This window comes from Megascapheus bottae, chromosome 14 (assembly GCF_031878675.1).
Source record: "Megascapheus bottae isolate mThoBot1 chromosome 14, mThoBot2.hap1, whole genome shotgun sequence".
Classification (NCBI taxonomy): domain Eukaryota; kingdom Metazoa; phylum Chordata; class Mammalia; order Rodentia; family Geomyidae; genus Megascapheus; species Megascapheus bottae.
In genome coordinates this window covers 48,454,842-48,474,772 of record NC_143522.1, presented here as the reverse complement: position 1 = coordinate 48,474,772, position 19,931 = coordinate 48,454,842, and the positions used below count along the sequence as shown (strand labels likewise).

At 43.7% G+C, this 19,931-nt stretch overlaps 1 protein-coding gene across 4 annotated transcripts in view; it reads right to left on the bottom strand.

Moving 5' to 3' along the window:
• Baz1a (bromodomain adjacent to zinc finger domain 1A) overlaps positions 1-12,835 on the bottom strand; it is a 74,608-nt gene extending 61,773 nt beyond the window's left edge. The window contains exons 1-2 of one of the 4 annotated variants that reach the window (XM_090345183.1): positions 12,610-12,835; positions 4,102-4,380 (exon numbers count right to left, since the gene is read on the bottom strand). In XM_090345183.1, the coding sequence (XP_090201309.1) occupies positions 4,102-4,380; positions 12,610-12,722 (392 nt within the window). In that variant the 5' untranslated portion in view covers positions 12,723-12,835. The remainder of the gene's footprint in view (positions 1-4,101; positions 4,381-12,609) is intronic. The other 3 variants (XM_090345184.1, XM_090345180.1, XM_090345182.1) reach the window with 3 other exon arrangements.
• Positions 12,836-19,931: the final 7,096 nt, after the last annotated feature.

The following is a 19,931-nucleotide window of genomic DNA, read 5'->3' as shown; positions in this document are numbered from 1 at the left end:
AATGTAACCCTTCTATTAATCACAATAAAAATATATTTTTTTTTAAAAATTAAGCCACGGTGGCTCATGCCTATAATCCTAGTGGCTCATGTCTATAACCTTAGCTACTCTAGAGGCTGAAATCTGAGGATCAAGATTCAAAGCCAGCCAGGGCTGGAAAACGGGAAATAGGGCTTGGCTCAAGGGTAGAGTGGTATCCCTGAGCTAAAGAGCTCAGGGACAGGACCCAGACCAAGTTCAAGCCCCATGACCCACAAATAAAAGAAAAGTAAAAGAGCTGGATGGAGGTGTGGTTCAAGTGGTAGAATGCCTGATTAGAATTTACAAGGTTCTGAGATTAAAACCCAAGCACCACCAAATGAAAAATATTTTCTATTATTTGAAGATATACTGGAGGTTGAGTCAAAAGATCATCCTGCCAGGCATCAGTGGCTCACGTCTGAAACCTAAGCTAATCAGGAAGCTGAGATCTGAAATCTGAGGATTGTAGTTCAAAGCTATTCCACCCCGGGCACAAAAGCCCATGAGATTCTTATTATCAATTGTAGCTTAAGTGGTAAAATGCTAGGCTTGAGCACAAAGCTCAGGGATAGTGCCCAGTCCCTGTGTTCAAGCCCAAGGATAAGCACAAAAAAAGAAAAAAAAAAGCTCATTGTTATTAGGATTCACATGTGTTAGATTAGTATACAACATATATGTGTGTGTCTGTGTGTATACATACATCTATATACATATATACAAACATGTATAGATATATACATATCCTTGTATCAGCTCTGCAAATGACACATTTCCCAAAAATAAATTCAGGGTCAGTTTTAAATCACTTGCTTTTAGCCATATGCCCAGTAATGGTACTGCCAAAGTTGTCTGAAGCCCATTGTCTAAATTTTCCACTAGGACAGTTGGTGTGAAACAGAAGAATTATACTGAGTATTTCTAAGCCCAAGCAGTAAAAGGTTTCTTAAAGAGCTAACAAAACCACATTGTAGTAGCACACAGAAATAAGAACACAGTCAATCATAAATCCATCATAGTGACATGCTTTACAGAATATCCTCCTATAGTCTGATAGTACATATGTCTATCCACAAAAAAGGTATCTTATTTGTATCTGAACTATAAAACATTCTAGAAATGAGATAGAAAATTTTTCAAAGGCATGTACAGTAGAAGGTAAACACTTAACAAAGAGAAACAGCAGAGGCCAGGGACTTCAGATAAAGAACTACCTTCCCCCTATCTGAGTCTCTTAAAATGGAATATGCTGAACTGCACACCTGCCCCCCTCTGTGCTCTGTGCTCATTAACCTTTGATTTCCTTGTAATACAGGTGTTCAAGAATATAAAAAATACTGCACTTAGATAATCACTTCAATATGAAAGAAGAAAGAAAATGCATCTGGTTAATTTGGATCTAAAAAACAAGATACATGATACTTCATTTTAAATGGGAGAATCAGACCACTCAAGTATATCTGCTATTTTAAACAAACTAGGAATTATGTTGAGTACTTGTCAGTGGAGTAGTTAAAAAAAATTACTGCTTTATAATGCCTCATTTTTAAATAAATTGATCAGGAAAGATTTAAAAAGTCTCACTTCTGAACTGCCCTAAATCCATAAAGATCTAATTTTTATTTTTATTGTTGAAGATACTATTTCTTGCCAGGTGTTAGTGACTCATGACTGTAATTCTAGCTACTCAGGAGGGTAAGACCTGAGGATCTAACCCAGACAAATGAGTCCAGAGAATGAATCCAATTAATCCACAAAAAGCCAAAAGTATAGGACAACAAAGAAATGTTCTAGCCAGGTACCAGTGGCTTGCACTTGTAATCTTAAGATAACGTTGGAGGCAGAGATCTGAGAATTGTAAATTGAAGCTAGCACAGGCAAGAAAGTCTATGGTGGCCCAAAGATGGAGCACTAGCAATGAGCACAAAAGCTCAAGTCAACATGCAGAATCTGAGTTCAAGCCCTGTTTCAAAAACAAATAAGCTGGGCGGTGGGTGGCTGGGCACTGTGGTTCACTTCCTGTAATACTAGCTACTCAGGAGGCTGAGATCTGAGGATCAAGGTTCAAAGACAGCCCAAGCACAAAAGACCATGAGATTCATCTCCAATTAACCTCTAGAAAATGGAAAGTGGGACTTGGCTCAAGGGTAGAATGGTAGCCTTGAGCTGAAGAGCTCAGGGACAAAGCCATAGCCCGGGGCTAGGGTGGTAATCTTGAGCTGAAGGGACAGCACCCAGGTCAAGTTCAAGCCCCATGACCCACAAAAAAAAAAAAAAAAAAAAATTGAGGTGGGAGAGGTGGCTCATATCTGTAATCCTATCTACTCAGGAGGTTGAGATTTAAGCATTGAGGTTCAAAGCTAGCCCAGGTACTAAACAATGTGAGACTATTTCCAATTAATCACTAGGCAAGTGGGGCTGTGGCTCCAGGGGTAAAGCAGTAGTCTTGATAGTCTTGAGCTGAACAGCTCAGGGACAGTACCCAGGCCCAGAGTTCAAGCTCCAGGACTGACCAAAAAAAAAACCCAAAACAAATGCCCACTATCATAGAGTCATCAAGAGCTAAAGAGTTTAATAAATGCATTCTCTGCTTTTTACTTTTCCCTCTCTTCTAATATTTTTCTCTAACTGGGGAAGTTCAAGCCCCATGATATTAAAAAAAGATACAGCAAGGAGCTGGAAATATGGTCTAGTGGTAGAGTACTTGACTAACACACATGAAGTCCAGGGTTCAATTCCTCAGTGCCACATAAACCAAAAAAAAGTTACTTTTTCACTTTATCAGTAATTCTCAAGTGGCACTGTGACTCAAGTACAGTGCTAGCCTTGAGCAAAAGAAACTCAGGGACAGTGTCTAGGCCCTGAGTTCAAGCCTCAAAACTGTCAAGAAAAAAAAGTATTGTGGAGCTTATTACACAGTGAAAAGAATGAAGGTGGCTTATATAGCAATGAATTGATCTCTTCATATATTTTAAGTAAAAAAGAGAATATTAATGGGCTGGGAGTTTGGCCTAGTGGTTAAAGTGCTTGCCTAGCATGCACAAAGACCCGGGTTTGATTCCTCGGTACCCCACATACACAGCAAAAAGCCAGAAGTGGTGCTGAGGCTCAAGTGGTAGAGCTCTAGCCTTGAGAAAGTCCAAGGACAGTGCTCAGGCCCTGAGCTCAAGCCCAGGACCGGCAAAAAAAAAGAGAATATTAACTTCTATTAAAAGATGATCCTGCTGGGTGACACTGGCTCATGCCTATAAACCAAGCTACTCAAAAGGCTAAGATCTGAGAAATGCAGTTTAATGCCAGGCCCATGCAGGAAAGTGCCTTGAGACTCTTATCTTCAATTAACCACCACAAAATCAGAAGTAAAGTTTTGGCTCAATGGTAGAGTACCAGCCATAAGCAAAAAAGCTCAGTGACAGGACCAGGAGTTTGGCCTAGTGGTAGAGTGCCTGCCTAGTGTGCAGGAAGACCAGGTTCTATTCCTTGGTACCATGTACATAGGAAAAGCCGGAAGTAGTGCTGTGGCTCAAGTGGCAGAGCTCTAGCCTTGAAGAAAGCCAATGGACAGCACTCAGGCCCTGAGTTCAAGCCCCAGGACTGAAAGGAGGAGGTAGGGGGAGATATGTTTATGTATATCTCTACAAATAAACACATGCATGAAACTTTTGGTGGCATGTAACAATTAGCTCTGTAAATATAAAATAAACAGCTAAATAGGGCTACCTATGGGTTGACAGTATAGCTAGAGAACAGTAACTAAGATTTAAGATTTCCTCAGGTCACCCATGTTTGAGATAGGGTCTCATGTAAAGTTCAGGCTGGACCTGAACTCAGGTGAATTCATGATTATCAAAAGGAAAAATAAAAAAGTACCTTACCTTGGGCTGGGAGTTTGGCCTAGTGGTAGAGTGCTTGCCTAGCATGCACAAAGGCCTGGTTTCAATTCCTCAGTACCACGTACACAGAAAAAAAGCTGGAAATGGTACAGTGGCTCAAGGATTAGAGCACTAGCCTTGAGAAAGTCCAAGGACAGTGCTCAAGCCCTGAGTTCACGCCCATGACTGGCAAAAAAAAAAAGTACTTTACCTTGTACCATTGTTCCTAATGACTTCCACAGTTTCTTCAACGAAGTAGCGATCCTTGACATATGCAAAAATATCATCACAAATTTCATGTAAGCGTGAGCGATGAGTAAGGTTGGTCAAGTATAAAATTGGAGTAATTAGTGGTTCTGGAAAACTCTGAAGATTCAGTCTTGCTTTTTTCTCTGATTCAAGTGCTTCCTGATAGGTCAATCCAGGTCTACCTGTCACAGCACAACTCCACACAAGGCTGTTACACAGAATGGTTCGTTCAAAGAAGTCACTGGTTAAAAAAAACAAAGACCCATTAGTCTATTATTTCACACATTTTACATTCAGAGCTGATACTTGATAAGCTTTCTTCTGTTCTTTTTTCCTATACACAAAGTTTAAACGTAGAACTAAATAAGGATTGACTTCTTGATTAGCTTACTAATAATACAAGTGTAAACAAAAGCAAATAGACATTTACTTTATGAAAGTTAAAGGCTCATCAACTGGAGGGAATGAATTTGACTCAAGTATACACATATATAAAAAAAAAAAATGGGGCCGGGAGTTTGGCCTAGTGGTTAAAGTGCTTGCCTAGCATGCATGAAGACCCGGGTTCGATTCCTCGGTACCACATACATAGAAAAAAGCCAGAAGTGTTGCTGAGGCTCAAGTGGTAGAGCTCTAGCCTTGAGAAAGTCCAAGGACAGAGCTCAGGCCCTGAGCTCAAGCCCAGGACTGGCAAAAAAAAAAAAAAAATTACAAGCCTGGTGCTGTGGTTCACATCTATAATGCTAGCTAGCTACTCAGAAGCTGAAATCTGAGGATTGCAGTTCAAAGCCATCCCAGGCACTAAAGTCCCTGAGACTTTTATCGCCAATTAATGACTAGAAAACTGGAAGTGGTGCTGTGGCTCAAGGGGTAAGGTGATTGCCCTAAGCTGAAGAGCTAAGAGACAGTGCCCAGGCCTGAGTGCAAGCCCTAGAACTGGCAAAAAATAAATCAATAAATAAGGCCAGGAGTGTGGGCTAGCAGTAGAGTGCTTGCCCTGCAAGAGCCCTAGATTCAATTTCTTGTACCACATACACAGGAAAAAAAAAAAAACAAAACAGAAGTGGTGTTGTGGTTCAAGTGGTAGAAGGCTACCCTTGAGAAAGCTCAAGGACAGTTCAGTGGCCAGGCCCTGAATTCAAGCCCCAGGACTAGGGGAAAAAAAGAAAGAAAAAAGAAAAAGAAAAACAAGTAAGTGATAGATAAAAGACATACCATGGGTATTGTTACAAGATAGTAAATAAATTTATCAACATAAAAGCATTTACCGCCGGAAGTTTGGCCTAGTGGTAGAGTGCTTGCCTAGCATGCACAAAGGCCCGGGTTAGATTCCCAGTACCACATACATACATACATACATACATACATACATACATACATACAAAAAAAAAAAAGCCGGAGTGGTGCTGAGGCTCAAGTGGTAGAGCTCAAGCTCTAGCCTTGAGAAAGTCCAAGGACAGTGCTCAGGCCCTGAGCTCAAGCCCAGGACTGGCAAAAAAAAAAAAAAAAAACCATTTACCATTTTGAATCTTCCAAATCAGGTGTATATTGCACATTTACTGTCCATCCTAATGAAGACTAGTGCTTAATGACCCATAGAACCAAATACCTTCTTCTGTACCAGACAGAGTAACTCTAACCACAGCAGCTAGAAGCATATAGAGTACATGAGGTATCTGATTCCATGGCAGGGGAACAATTAACATAAATTTGGGTGGATTCAATAGACACAATTTTGATTTAACAACATCTAAAAATACCAAAATGAGCAACAATCAAAGTGCCACAAATACCCATGCTTATGATGCCAGTTAGAAAAACAGGATGGTCAGTAACTAGCGACTTAGCTTCTATCTAATCCCATAAGATTTCCACTATCCCCCACAAGATGTTCCTGCTCTTTGTTTCCTTTGTGTCATATCAGTTATTGTTACATTATAGACTTGCCATACATAGTGTTCCATCCTCAAGAGGTGGGAGGCAGGGCACACTGTACCAAAGTGGCTATGTTAACACAAAAGAACAATGTCCAAGGACTTTTACACCCCTAACAGCCTTGTGATTTTTCATCAACATCACACATAGAAATGACTTGACATTAACCTGTCGTAGCCTTCTGACACCTATGTCAGGATGCAGCCAGGCTGAGGCCCCACACATGTGACTGAGGCTATCTGTTGCTACATACACATACACATACATACACACACACACACACTCCCTGAAGAAAGGATGGATTAAGTAAACACATAAGAGCCAAGCATCTCTGACTCATGCTTGTAATCCTAGATACTCAAGAAGACTGAGAACTGAGGAAAGCAGTTCAAAGCCAATCTGGGGAGTAAAGTCCATGAATCTCTTAACTCCAATTAATTACCCAAAAGCCAGAAATGGAGTTGTGGTTTAAGTGATATAGCATTAGCCATAGGAGGAGAAAAAAAAATAACCTTAGCCGGGAGTTTGACCCAGTGGCAGAGTGCTTGCCTAGCACGATAACCTAGGTTCAATCCCTCAGTACCACATACGTAGAAAAAGCCGGAAATGATGCTGTGGCTTAAGTGGTAGAGCTTTGTCCCTGACAAAGCCGAAGGACAGTGCTCAGGCCCTGAGTTTAGGCCCCAGGACTAGCAAAAAAAAAAAAGCTAAGGTAAGGGACAACACCTAGGCCTCAATTTCAAGCCCCAGGAGGGAAGGAGGAAGAGTGGAGAGAGAGAGGGAGGGAGGGAGGGAGGGAGGGAGAGAGGGAGAGAGAGAGAATAGCTTGCTAAATAGAAGGTAAAACTCAAAAAGATGAGCACTTAAGAATCTGTTCTACCATCTAAGAAAAAAACTTATGGATTCAATTATCAAGGATGACTTATTCCTAAAGGAGCTAAGTATCTAATATGAAGACACTAGCTATGAAGGTTTTCCAATTCCTCTTGAAAACTCTATGTTCATCAAATAGCCTTTGGCTATACCTAGATTTCAAATATCCACCATCAGTATAGAAAATGATCAGTATGAAAGGAATCATTTCCCTACTATTTACTGAGGGCACAAGGTATGGTATGGTAGTTCATGCCTGTAATCCTAGCGCTGGGGATGTGGAGGAAGGAAGATCTTGAGTTTGAGGCCAGCTTGGGATGCACAGCAAATAAATAAGTGGCATTCTGGTTTGTCCTAGTAATATTCAGAGCTTAATGATGGATGTGGAAAGTAGGGAAATGTGGGATCTGGCAGTAGAGTAGTACCTAAACAACAGCCACAGCCAATTAAGTTCCGTAAAATGCTATTTTCTAGTGCAGACTTTGACAGTAAGAAAAATTCCCAATAAACACCAAGTGCTAGCAAATATTTAAAAGAGCAGAAATTGGAGCTTAGGGATATAATTTAAAATTTCATTCATTTCAAGATGTCATTTAGGCTCTGAGCCTGGATTCAATCTACCCACTCCAGCGCCTTTCCTCACGTGGAAAATGAGGCTGTTGAAAGGGCTGGGATAAAAAGAAGAGAGCTGATGAAACAGCTGATTATAAGCTGGTTAAACAAGACAGAATGAATTATAAGTTGGTTAGATCTCTTGCTGAAAAATCAAGTGGAAACACAAGCTGGCCTGTTAGCTGATATGGAAGGTATTCTGAAATTTTTACTTGGTTCACTCACAGATGTGAAGTATATTCCAATCCCAAACAGCTAATAACTGAATAAGGGGAGGTTGTTGTTTTTGGGCAAGTCTTGGGAGTTTGAATTTAGGATCTGGGTCCTCTCCCTGCGCTTTTCACAAGGCTAGTGCTCTTAAACTTGAGCCACCGTTCTATTTCTGGAATCTGATTGGAGGTAAGAGTCTCACAAACTTTCCTGTCCAGGCTGGCTTTGAACCTTAAAGCTAGGATTGCAGGTGTGAGCCACTAGTGCTTGGCAAAATCTAAGTTTATTTAAGAGAATGAACCCTGGATAATACAGTAAGTCATTTTCCTGTTATAAGAGAAAACCTCAATTTCTAGTATTCATACTTAACTCCCAAGTCTGAGTAAAATAAATAAAATTGCTGTGAGCTAAACAAAGCGATAGCATAAATCTCTATCTGATTTATGATACTAAATTATTACTTTAGCTGGTACATTCACCTATAGTTAATGTGCTATTTTGTTGCATCTTCTTTGCCTATGAAAGCAGGTCAAGCAAGAGTTAGCAATTAGTTAAGGAGCCTGTAGTTCAAACAAGTAAAATAAAGAAGTCTGTACTGTATAATCACTAAAGACCTATCATAGAACTTAGGGTCTTTTTTTTTTTTTTTTGGCCAGTCCTGGGGCTTGAGCACTGTCTTCAGGCATTCCTCAAGGCAAGTGCTTTACTACTTGAGCCACCGCACCACTTCTGGCTTTTCTAGTATGTGGTATTGAGGAATCAAACCCAAGAGTCTCTGTGCCTGCTAGGCAAGTATTCTACCGCTAGGCCAAACTCCCGGCCATAGAACTTAAGGTCTTGAAGGAAACAAAATGGGAGACAACATACATTGAAAGAAAAAATACACTGAAAAAAAAAATACACTGAGCAATAACAACAGAAAATGTGACTAAAGGAAGCAGTGATCATTACTGCAAAGAAAGACAAAGGAAGACCTAGGTGCTGGCAACTCACATATGTAATCCTAGCTACTCAGGAGGCTGAAATCTGAGGATCCTGGTTCAAAATTTGGCCTGGCAGAACAGTCTGTGAGACTCTTTTTTCTTTTCTTTTTGCCAGTCCTGGGCTTGAGCTCAGGGCCTGAGCACTGTCCCTGGACTTTCTCAAAGCTAGAGTTCTACCACTTGAGCCTCAACACCATTTCCGGCTTTTTTCTATGTATGTGGTATGGAAGAATGGAACCTGGGTCTTCGCGCATGCTAGGCAAGCACTCTGCCACTAGGCCAAACTCCCAGCCCAAGTCTGTGAGACTCTCATCTCCAATTAACCACCAGAAAACTGAAGTGGTGCTGTGGTTCAAAGTGGTACAACACTAGCCTTGGGCAAGGGTTCCAGGACAACATCCAGGACCTGAGTTCAAGCCCTATGGAAGACCAAAAGAGGGGGGGGGGAGAAAATAGGCTGTAATACAAGCAAGAAACAGAAAACTGGCAAATAAAAGGCCTCTAGCAGGGGCCTTGTCACTATGCATTATGCTGAGAAGTGTGCAAGGTCACCAGGTATTAAAAAAAAATTGAAGTAGAGAAATTTATATTCAAAGCAGGGTGAGGTGGTTCACGCCTGTAATCCTAGCTATTTAGGAGACTCAGATCTGCGGATCTCGATTCAAAGCCAGCCTGGGCACTAAACACCAAGAGACTTTTAAGTCAATTAACCACTAGAAAACCAGAAGTGGCTCTGTGACTCAAGGGGTAGGGCAGAAGCCTTGAGCTGAAGAGCTCAAGGACAGCACCCAGGCCCAGAGTTCAAGTCCCACAGCTGAACAAAAAAAGGCCAGAAGTGGTGCTGTGGCTCAAGGGGTAGAGCGCTGGCCTTGAGGAAAGCCCAAAGACAGTGTTCAATCCCCAGGACTGGCAAAAATCACAGAAGGCTGAGATCTGAGGGTAGTAGGTTCAAGTTAGCTGGAACAGAAAAAGTCCTCTTTTTGAGTGTGTGTGTGTGTATTAGTGTTTGAACTCAGGAACTGAATACCGTCTGAGCTTTTCTGCTCAAGTCTAGCACTCTACCACTTAAACCACAGCTCTACTTCTTGGAAATAAGGGTCTCAAGGACTTTCTGCTCAGGCTGGCTTTGGATTATGACCCTCTTATCTCAATCTCTTGAGGAGCTGGGATTATAGGTGTGAGTCACCAACACCAATAAATCCTCTTTGAGACTCCAACTTCAAAAAAGCAAAGTGCCAAGGAAGCCTTGAGCTGAAGAGCTCAGGGACAGCACCCAGACCCAGAGTTCAAGTCCCAGACAAACAACAACAACAAAATGCCAGAGTCTGGCCCGCCCCTCCCCCCTCACAAACACACAGAAAAAGACCAGGCTGGTGACTTGGCACATATTTTAGATCACCAGCTCTAAGCAAAAACAAAGCAGAGTGAAAGCATGAAGACCTCAGTTTAAACCCTAGAACAAGCACAAAATGAACATTCATACTGTCATTTTGTTGAGGGCAAATGATCTATCTTTGCTCCAATCATCGCTCTTAAACAGCTGTAACTTCCAAAACCTAAAAACACTTGAGCACAAGAGGAAAAAGTTTTGTTTTCTTAAAAAGGGGGAGGGGTGGGCAAGAGTTTGGCCTAGTGGTAGAGTACTTGCCCAGCAGGCACAAAGACCTGGGTTCAATTCCACCGTACCACATTCATAGAAAATCCAGAAGTGGTGCAGTGACTCAAGTGGTAGAGCTCTAGCCATGAAGAAATCCCAAGGACAGTGCTTAGGCCCTGATTTCAGTCCCCAGGACTGGCAAAAAAGAAAAAAGAAGGAAACTCTTAAAACTTTTGGAGTGTCATAAGACTAGAAAGGATACAGTTCCTTAATGTTTTGGAATATCAAAATTTCTTTTAGTATTTCAGGTTTCCCTATGGTTAAAATAGTTCATCTAAAAAACCAAAATACCTGAAGTTTAAGCCACAAAGGATAAACGTCATATTTATCTTACCTTCTAAAGTGAGGACAAAGTCTTAAAAAGATATTATATATAAAAGTGAAAATATAGAAATTTAAGCCTGTTTACTATTTTCTTGACATTCAAATACAACCTATAAAAGAACAATGAAAGAGACTTATTTACTGGCACTACTGAGGATTGAACTCAGGGTCTTGTACTTTCAATGAAGGTGATTTACCACGTAAGACACACCTCTTGCTTCTGAATACAATTTCTAATTGTTACTAAGGAATTTAGCTTAAACCTAAAAAAAAGAAAAGACTTTGTCCAGTTACCTAACTCAAACTCACACGAGTAGTGAACTCTATTTGAGTAACAAAACAAGTCTGTACAGGAGTGACTAGATGTGCAACTCCTACTTAAAAGTACTGTCTGATGAAAACTACTATCTACTTCTCTAGATAGAACATGTTTATGTATGTGTAACCCTTTCCATGGAGCCAGGAGGTAGGAAAGGCTCACTTACTTAAAACAAACATTCATAGAAACTGACTTTTCAGAACTCACTACAGTGCTCCTTTCCCAGACAGGTGCAGTTTTTCTTACAGCCTTCCCTAAATCAAACCACCCACACCCCAAAATATACCTCCTAATGCAATGTACTGTGTTGCTTTAAACGCATGGTTACTAAGCCACAAAGAGAGTGGAGTGGAGAGACTCAAGCATGGGAAAAAGGGAGTGTCTGGCTGTTTCCAGTGATTTATCAATTCAGGTCCTCGCTGATCCTGTCAGAACACACTCCCAGTGCTCCCAGAGACACAGGACCAGGAGACCTCTTGGGATAAAAAAGGCAGCAAACCAACTGCAAACGACGGGGGTAAAATGACAACAGTAGCTTCAGGTCCTTATCAAAACAATAGCAGTGGCACATGTCGGCGGCTCTCGGGCAGAGGAGGGGGTGGTGATAAAGAGGCGGCAGGCTGAGGCTGCAGTTGAACTTCACCTCCTCGGCACCCCCATCCCCAACTCCCACCGCCGCCGCCCCCCTCCCGTGCAAAGGAGGGGCGCCCAAACCCAGCCGGCTTCTCCCTCGTCCTCTCTCGCGGCTCCGACTTCTTCCTCACTGGTCTCTCGGGGGCGGAGACGCCGAGTTCCCCCGGGACAGGAGTTAGTCACCAAGAAGGGGTGGTGACAGAGCACACTGCGAGGCCTAGCCGCGCGGGACTCGAGGCCTCCGGCGGGGTCTCCGGTGGCCCCAGGCCCGCTGAGAAGCCCCCTCCTTCCTTCCTAAGGGGAGTCGCAACTCCGCCCGCTCCCCCTCTGCGCAGCCACTACCACGTACACACCCCGTACCCCAAAGACAGCTCCAACCCCAGAAGCCACACCGGATCGCGGGGCCAACCAGGCCGGCCGGCCGTTTCCTGCCCTCGGGTGAGGGATTCCCTCTGTGGGCAGGGGGGCCTCGGGCGCCGCGCCGCCGAGCCGGGTCGGGGGATCCCCTCGGCCGGGCGCCGCCGGGCGGGGATCCCGGAACTGGCCGCCGGGTGCGCGTGTCGCCTCGGCGGGGAGGAGCGAAGCGGGGAGTTTCCGCCGGCCCGGCGACAGCCGCGGCTCGAGCGACCCGAGAAGCCCGCCGGCCAGCCGGGGACACCCAGCCTCCTCCCCGGGGACCCGCGTTCGCCCAGGCGCGCCGTAGGGGGCCCCGCGCAGCCCAGGGGTTGGGCGTGATGAAGCGGGGGGAGGGGGAGAAGAAGAGGCAGAGAGAAGCGGGGTCCCCAAGCACCCCCGTCACTTCCAAGCCACCCCGCCGGGAGCCCCGGGGGAGGAAAAAGAAACAGACAAAAGGAGGCTGGGGGGGGACCCGCACCCCCGCTCCCCGGGAGCACCCCGCACCCGCCAGGCCCGGCCCTTCCTCACTCGTAGTGGCGGAAGATCTCGTTGGTGACTTTACAGTAGAAAACTTCCTCGTCGGGCCGCAGGTCCGCGGGCGGCTTCTGTCTCACAAACGGCTTTCGGTGTAACAGCGGCATCTCCCGTCCGTCCGTCCGTCCGTCCGTCCGTCCGCCCGCAGCTCTGCCGGGATCCTCTAACCGCCCGCGTCCGCCCCGCTTCCCTAGAGCAAAATTGGAGGGAAAGGAAAAGCCGGTCAGGTGGGGAGCGCTGGCGGCGGCGGCGTGGGGCCGGTCCGCGCGCCGGGGACGGCGCGGCTGCCTTTTGTGTGACGGCCGCGCCGCGCCGCGCCTGCTACTGGAGCCGAGTTGTCTCCGGACGCGGCGGGGGTGTTGTGCAAGTTACGCCGTCGCCGTCGCCGCCGCCACGGCGGGGTTCCCAGCGCGCCTCCAGGCCGTCTCTCACAATGGGGCCGGGCGCCCCGCGGCGCGCAGTGCCCGGAGCCCCGGCGGCGGCGGCGGCGGCGGGGTCCCCCTCCCCCTTCACCGCGCCCGCTCCCCGCCCGCCCCCGCCGCTCACAACGTGCTCGGCGCGGGGCGTCCGACCCCATGTAGTCAAGGGCGCCCGCCGCGAGCGGCCCCGGAGCGTCGCCGCGCTTTGTTCCCCCCCCCCTCGTCTCACCCCGCCGGCTCCCCGTCCCCGCCGAGCCCCTCACCTGAGCACCCCGGCCGCCGCCGCCGCCGCTTCACCTCCTCGCGCTGAGGAGACCGGGTCCTCCCCGCAGAGTTCGCCGGTCGCCGGCCCGGCCCTGGACCCCCGCCCGCTCAGCCCGGCTCTGCCGCCGCTCCTCCCGCAGAGGCTGCCACGGCCCGGCTCCGCGCGGGGGGATCACGTCCCCGGCCACTTCCCCGCCGCCCCGCGCTCCAGGGAAGTTTCTGGTCTACTTTCGGCTCCGAAGGAGGAAGAGCAATGGGGAGGAGCTTCTCACTCCCCGCTTCTACCTTTTTATTGGCTACTCGGTGACTTTTACAGCCTGTCACTGATACAGGAAGAGACGGCCCGAGAGCCTGGGAGTGCTACATTATTAATTAATGGAGCAACCCCCGGGTGGAGAATCAGAAGCATCCTCCATGTTTGAGATTATCAGCTCCCAGATCGCGAAACGCGCCGCGCTGGCCCGTAAACACATGGCCGACGGAGGAAAACCCGCCCGGCCAGCCTGGCACCGCGCCTGGCTACGAGCTGGGAAGGTGGGGAAGAGAAGGACTCGAAACAGAAATGTCTTGAACGTTTTCTCGGCTTCAGAATTAAGATTCGCATCTCTAACAAGGATCTTGAATGGGAAAATACAAACAAACCTTCCTTGACATCGGTTCTTTTCCATCCCAACAACAATCCAGAGTTGGGGGTAGGGGGGGAGATTTTCTTTTAATGTAGGCTAGAAAGTGTCATGCGTGATGTAGGATTTGCACACTTTAAAAAAAGTCATAGTTAAGACTTGGAAATAATTTACAAAAGAATAATGCTTAACTCAATTCAAACTTTAAATTATTATGAATTTATTAGTGGAGTTTTCCCCCAAAGCAACTTTCTCATACCAGAATTTTCCATTTATGAAGCCAATTTTAATGTGACCCTTGAATTTCAAAACCTGAAAACTATAAGTCATGAACATTCATTAGCTTTGTTTTAAATGAGGCTTTTTTTTTTCCTTGATATTTATTTGTAAATTAACATGTAAGAATAGGTTTGTGGCCCATACCTGTAATCCTACTACTCAGGTGGCCCAGGCAGTCAGATTGACAGTAAAACCAATTTGGGCTACCTAGCAAGACCTTGTCTCAAAAAAATAAAATAAAAAATAACTACTCTTAAACATAAAAGACAGATAGGAAAAGTAAGTTTGAATCAACCAAAAGTATGTTTTCAAATTAGTAATACTGTGAAATGATCACAAAAACAATGTAGAATTCACTTTAAATCTCCAAATGAAGTACATTTTATAATTTGAGACAAAATCTATTTGAATCTAATTAGCATTTTTGAACTCAAGCTGCTTCTTAGTTTTGTCCATCTAGCAAAATAAACCCTTGTGAAAAGCATAATATTCTTTTGTTGCTTTAAAAAGTCCAAAATATTAATGCAACTTATTCTGAATAAAGTCATAGAAGTGTGGAAATCTCTCTAAACCCTATATTCATACATTTGATGGTTTAAAACTGGCCTCAAATATGCTGAATGACAAGTTAGATTACTGTATTTAGGAAGTGTTTTTAAATTCATCAAGTAAAAAAATGCTAATGGAAGCGTTCACAAACCTAGCCTCAAAAGAAGGACAAGGAAAGACCAATTTTAAACCCTCTGCTGAGGATTGAGCCCTGAATCCAAAGCGTGGGAGGTTCCCAGCCTGCAACATATATCAAAGCATTGCCATCACAATTCAAAAGTCCCAACGTGTTTAACTAAAAACAGGTGAAACTCTCTGAATAATTAAGTATGCCTTCCTTTCTTCCTTCTTTCCTTCCTTCTTTCCTTCCCACTTCTGGTTTTCTGGTGGATTTAATTGGAGGTAAGAGTCTCATGGACTTCCTGAACTAGCTTTTAACAGCAATCCTTGGATCTTAGCCTCCTGAGTAGTTAGGATTATAGGCATGAGCTACCAGCAACTGACTTCAGATTTTTTTTCCCCACTTTGGATTAAACAATATCTAATTTTCTTATATACCCTATTTACAAATGTGCTTTTAAAATACTATTACAGCTGATGCTGCTGGCTCATGCCTATAATTTTAATTACTCAAGAGGCTGAGATCTGAGGATCATGGTTCAAAGCTAGCCAGGGCATGAGAATCACTATGACTCCAACTAACCACCAAAAACCTGGAAGTGAAGCTGTGGCTCAGGTGGTAGAATGCTAATCTTGGAAAAAACACTAAGGCATAGTGTCTAGGCTCTGAGTTCAAGCCCCAGTATTAGTACATACACACACACACATTATAAATACCTCCCAAATGCTAAGATATGTATAGCGCTATTTTACTGGGTATCCAGATATAGTAAGTGATTTTGGAGAATTATCCATAAAGGAAATGTGATAATAAAAACCTTAAATGAGGGGCCGGGAGTTTGGCCTAGTGGTAGAGTGCTTGCCTAGCATGCACGAAGACCAGGGTTCAATTCCCTGGTACCACATACATAGACAAAAAAGCCAGAAGTGGTGCTGAGGCTCAAGTGGTAGAGTGCTAAGCCTTGAGAAAGTCCAAGGACAGTGCTCAGGCCCTGTGCCCAAGCCCAGGACTGGCAAAACAAAACAAAACAAAACAAAAACCCTTAAATGAGCCAGGCGTAGTGGTTCACGCCTGTAACCCTAGCTACTCAGGAGGCTGAGATCTGAGGATCACAGTTCAAAGCCAGCCTGGACACTTATCTCCAATTAATCACCACAAAACAGGAAGTGGTGCTGTGGCTCAAGGGACAGGGCAACGGCCTTGAGCTAATGAGCTCAGGAACAAAACCCAGGCCCAAAATTCAAGACGCACAACAGACAAAAAACAAAAACAAAACAAAATAAAAAACCTTAAATGGGGCCAATGTCTCACACCTGTAATCCTAGCTACTCTGGTGACAGATCTGGCCTGACTCTCAGGTCCTGAGTTCAATCCCCACAGCTAGCAACAACAAAAAGTATGGGGCCTTGTGTGTCTGAAGTGGTAGAACATCTAGCAAGTTCAATATCACCAAAATAAAGCAGCATGCAAAATTCTTAAATCTGTCTAAATAGCTAGCAAGAGTTCTATTAGCATATTCCATTAACACATCTAATATATGTCATGTCTTTTCCCACTTAGCAATGCTGTATAAGTATTTAGAGTATAGCTTCCCTAATCTTTTCTGAGAAAGATGCCTTATAAGAAAATACAAAAACCTTTAAACTTTAACTTCATACTTCCTTACCACCATTATCTTTTACCTGACTTTTGTCTCAGCTCTTCCACATTCTCTTTTTAATGCCTTCCTAACAAATTTATGACATGTAATTTTACCTGTAAAAGATTTCCATACTACATATTGTTTCTTAGAAGCAATGCATATTTTCCTCATATATGAAACCACTTCATATATGATTTTGTGTGTGTGAGTCCAGGAGCTTAAATTCAGGAACTTGGCACTGTCACTGAGCATTTTTGCTCGATGCTAAAGTACTAATGAGGCTCCATATCTCTAGGATAAGGACCCCGAGCACTGAGAATTAAGAAACATATTCAGATGATTCTAATATAAGTGCTGAAGTTGAAAACTACTGAGCTTGGAGGAGACTAGATTGATGATACTGTAGTGGTGATATCAAATTTAGAATACATTTTAAAAATCTATATAATGAGAATCAAAGCTTCAAGACAGTCATAGAAGTTGAATAATGGTCTATGACAATCATTATCATAGTTTACATTTAATGAATGCTTCCAACTTCTCAAGCATTGAGCTAAGGGTTTCAGATGAATCATCATGCAATTTTCATCTCAAACTAAGTACTACTTCATTTCATTTTACAGATGAAGCCACTGAGGCTCAGAGAGATTATGTTAATAGCATGCCTGTAGTCCTATGATTAAGAAGTCGAATAAGGAACCCTTAAATCCTAGTTCTTGTTGTTGTGCCTGTCCTGGGACTTGAACTCAAGGCCTGGCCACTGTCCCTAAGCTTTGTTGCTCAAAGCTAGCACTGTATCACTTTGGCTACAGCTCTCCTTCAGTGGTGTAGTAGAGATAAGAGTCTCAAGGCTGGCCATGGTGATTCACTCCAGTAATCAACAAGAAGAGGCAGGAGGATCATGAGTTTGAGATTACACTTAAAAACAAAACAACACAAAAGTCACACAAACTTTTCTGCTGGGGCTAGCTGGGAACCATGATCCTGAGTAGCTAGGATTATAGGCATGAGCCTCTGATGCCCAGCTTATTCCTAATCCTAACTACAAAAGTCAAGCTCCTTACAAACTAATTCTTACTTCCTTAGAACTGATTTGTCGTCCTAGCTCAGATAGAAATTGAAACAGGGAACTTGACCCTACGCACAGAACAATTTAGACCTGGCAATCATTAAGAATAATTTTTTTATGGACAGTGCTGGGATTTGAACGCAGGGCTTGTCCCTGAGCTTCTTTTACTGATTAGCTAAAATAATAGGCATGAGCCACTGGTGCCAGGCTACTTTCTCCCTCACCCTCTCTCTCTCTTTTTTTTACCAGTTCTGGGGCTTGAACTCAGGTCCTGGGCACTGTCCTTGAGCTTTCTCAACACTAGGACTCTACCACTTGAGCCACAGCACCACTTCTGGCAAAAAAAAAATAGCCTGGCACTGGTGGCTCATGCCTACAATCCTAGCTACTCAGGAGGCTGAAATCTGAGGATCAAGGTTCAAAGCCATCCAGATAGAAAAGTCCATGAGAATCTTATCTCCAATTAACCACCAGAAAACTAGAAGTGGAGCTGTGGCTCAAAGTGGTAGAGCAACAGCTTTGAGCACAAGAACTCCAGTACAGAGCCTAGGCCCTGAGTTTAAGCCCCATGATTGACAAATAAAAAGAGAAAGTACATGACAAAACAAAAACAAGTACAAAAGTGTATATATGTGTGTGTATACATACATGTATATATATACATACATATATGTAATGTACATATTTAAATATAAAGTGTGTGTATGCAAATATACTGTGAATATATTTAAGTATGTATATGTATGTATGTATGTTATGTGTGTGGAGGGGTGCCTTTTTCTTTTTTTTTTTTTTTTGCCAGTCGTGGGCTTGAGCTCAGGGCCTGAGCACTGTCCTTGGACTTTCTCAAGGTTAGAGCTCTACCACTTGAGCCTCAGCACCATTTCTCGCTTTTTTCTATGTATGTGGTACCGAGGAATCGAACCTGGGTCCTCGTGCATGCTAGGTAAGCACTCCACCACTAGACCAAACTCCTGGCCCCTCTTTTTTTTTTGGCTGGCTTTGGGGCTTGAACTCAGCCTGGGTGCTGTGCTTAAGCCCCTTTGTGCTCAAGTCTAGTGCCCTATTACTTGAGCCACAGTGCCACTTCTGGCATTTTTGAGTAGTTTATTAGAGAAAAGAGTCTTACAGGGACTTTTCTGCCTGGGCTAGCTTTGAACCACGATCCTCAGATCTCAGCCTCCTGAGTAACTAGGAATACAGGTGTGAGCCAACAGCGCTGGCGATGTATATGCTTGATACATTTTGTGTGTATGTAAAAGAACATTCAGGAAAATAGCACAGATGGACACTGGGAAAATAAAAACAATGAGGGGACAGAGATGAAAAGAACTAATATTAGGCAAATGCTGTACCACTAGCTACATTCTTAGCTCTTTTTTATTTTGAGGCAGGGTCTTATCAACTTACCCAGAATGGCTTTGAACTTATAATTCTCCTAGCTCAGCTTTATAATATAAGTGAATATAATATAGTATAACATAATGTAATATCCTACAATACAGCACAACACAATATACTGTTTCCAAATTGTAAATGCACATAAAAGTTGTTATGTGATGGTTCACTTAGTCATAAGCCAGGATTTTTCTGATGAGTCTAACAATAGCAATTTTACTTATTTAATGCTATAACCAAGAGTCTTGGACATAGATGTTAGCATAAGAAATGGGCAGTCAAGTTGAAAATTTATAAGGTTTTATGACTTTGTCCACTCTTCATTTAAATATATCCACTTACAGTTATATAAACATGTACTTTACGTTTTAGAACTTTCTGGCAGGATAGCTGGCAGTGACTTCTTAACATATAGAGCATCCACATTTTTCCTTCTAATCTAAAAAATATACCTTTCAGCTCAGTTCCCCTATAATTCCTCAGATCCTAATTGCTGATGAAGTTAGAGAACATACCAAAGTGTAATGCTAAGATTTTGAATCTAAGAGTTAATGAATGAAATACCTTTGTGTGTATGTGTGTGGTGCGCATGTGCCAGTCCTGGGGCTTGAACTAAAAGGCCTGGGCATTGTTCTTGAGCTGTTTTACTCAAAGCTAGTGCTCTGTCACTTGAAATACAGCTCCATTTTCAGCTTTTTGGTTGTTACTTGAAAATAAGAGTTTCATAGAAGGGCTGGGAGTGTGACCTAGTGGTAGAATACTTGCTAGCATTCACAAAGCCCTGGGTTTGATTCCTTGGTGCTACATACACATCAAAAGCTGGAAGGGGTGCTGTGGCTCAAGTGGTAGAGCGCTAGCCTTGAGAAAGCTCAAGGACACTGCCCAGGCCGAGTTCAAGCCCCAGGACTAGCCAAAAAGAAAAAAAAAAGTCTCACAGACATTTCCTTCCCTG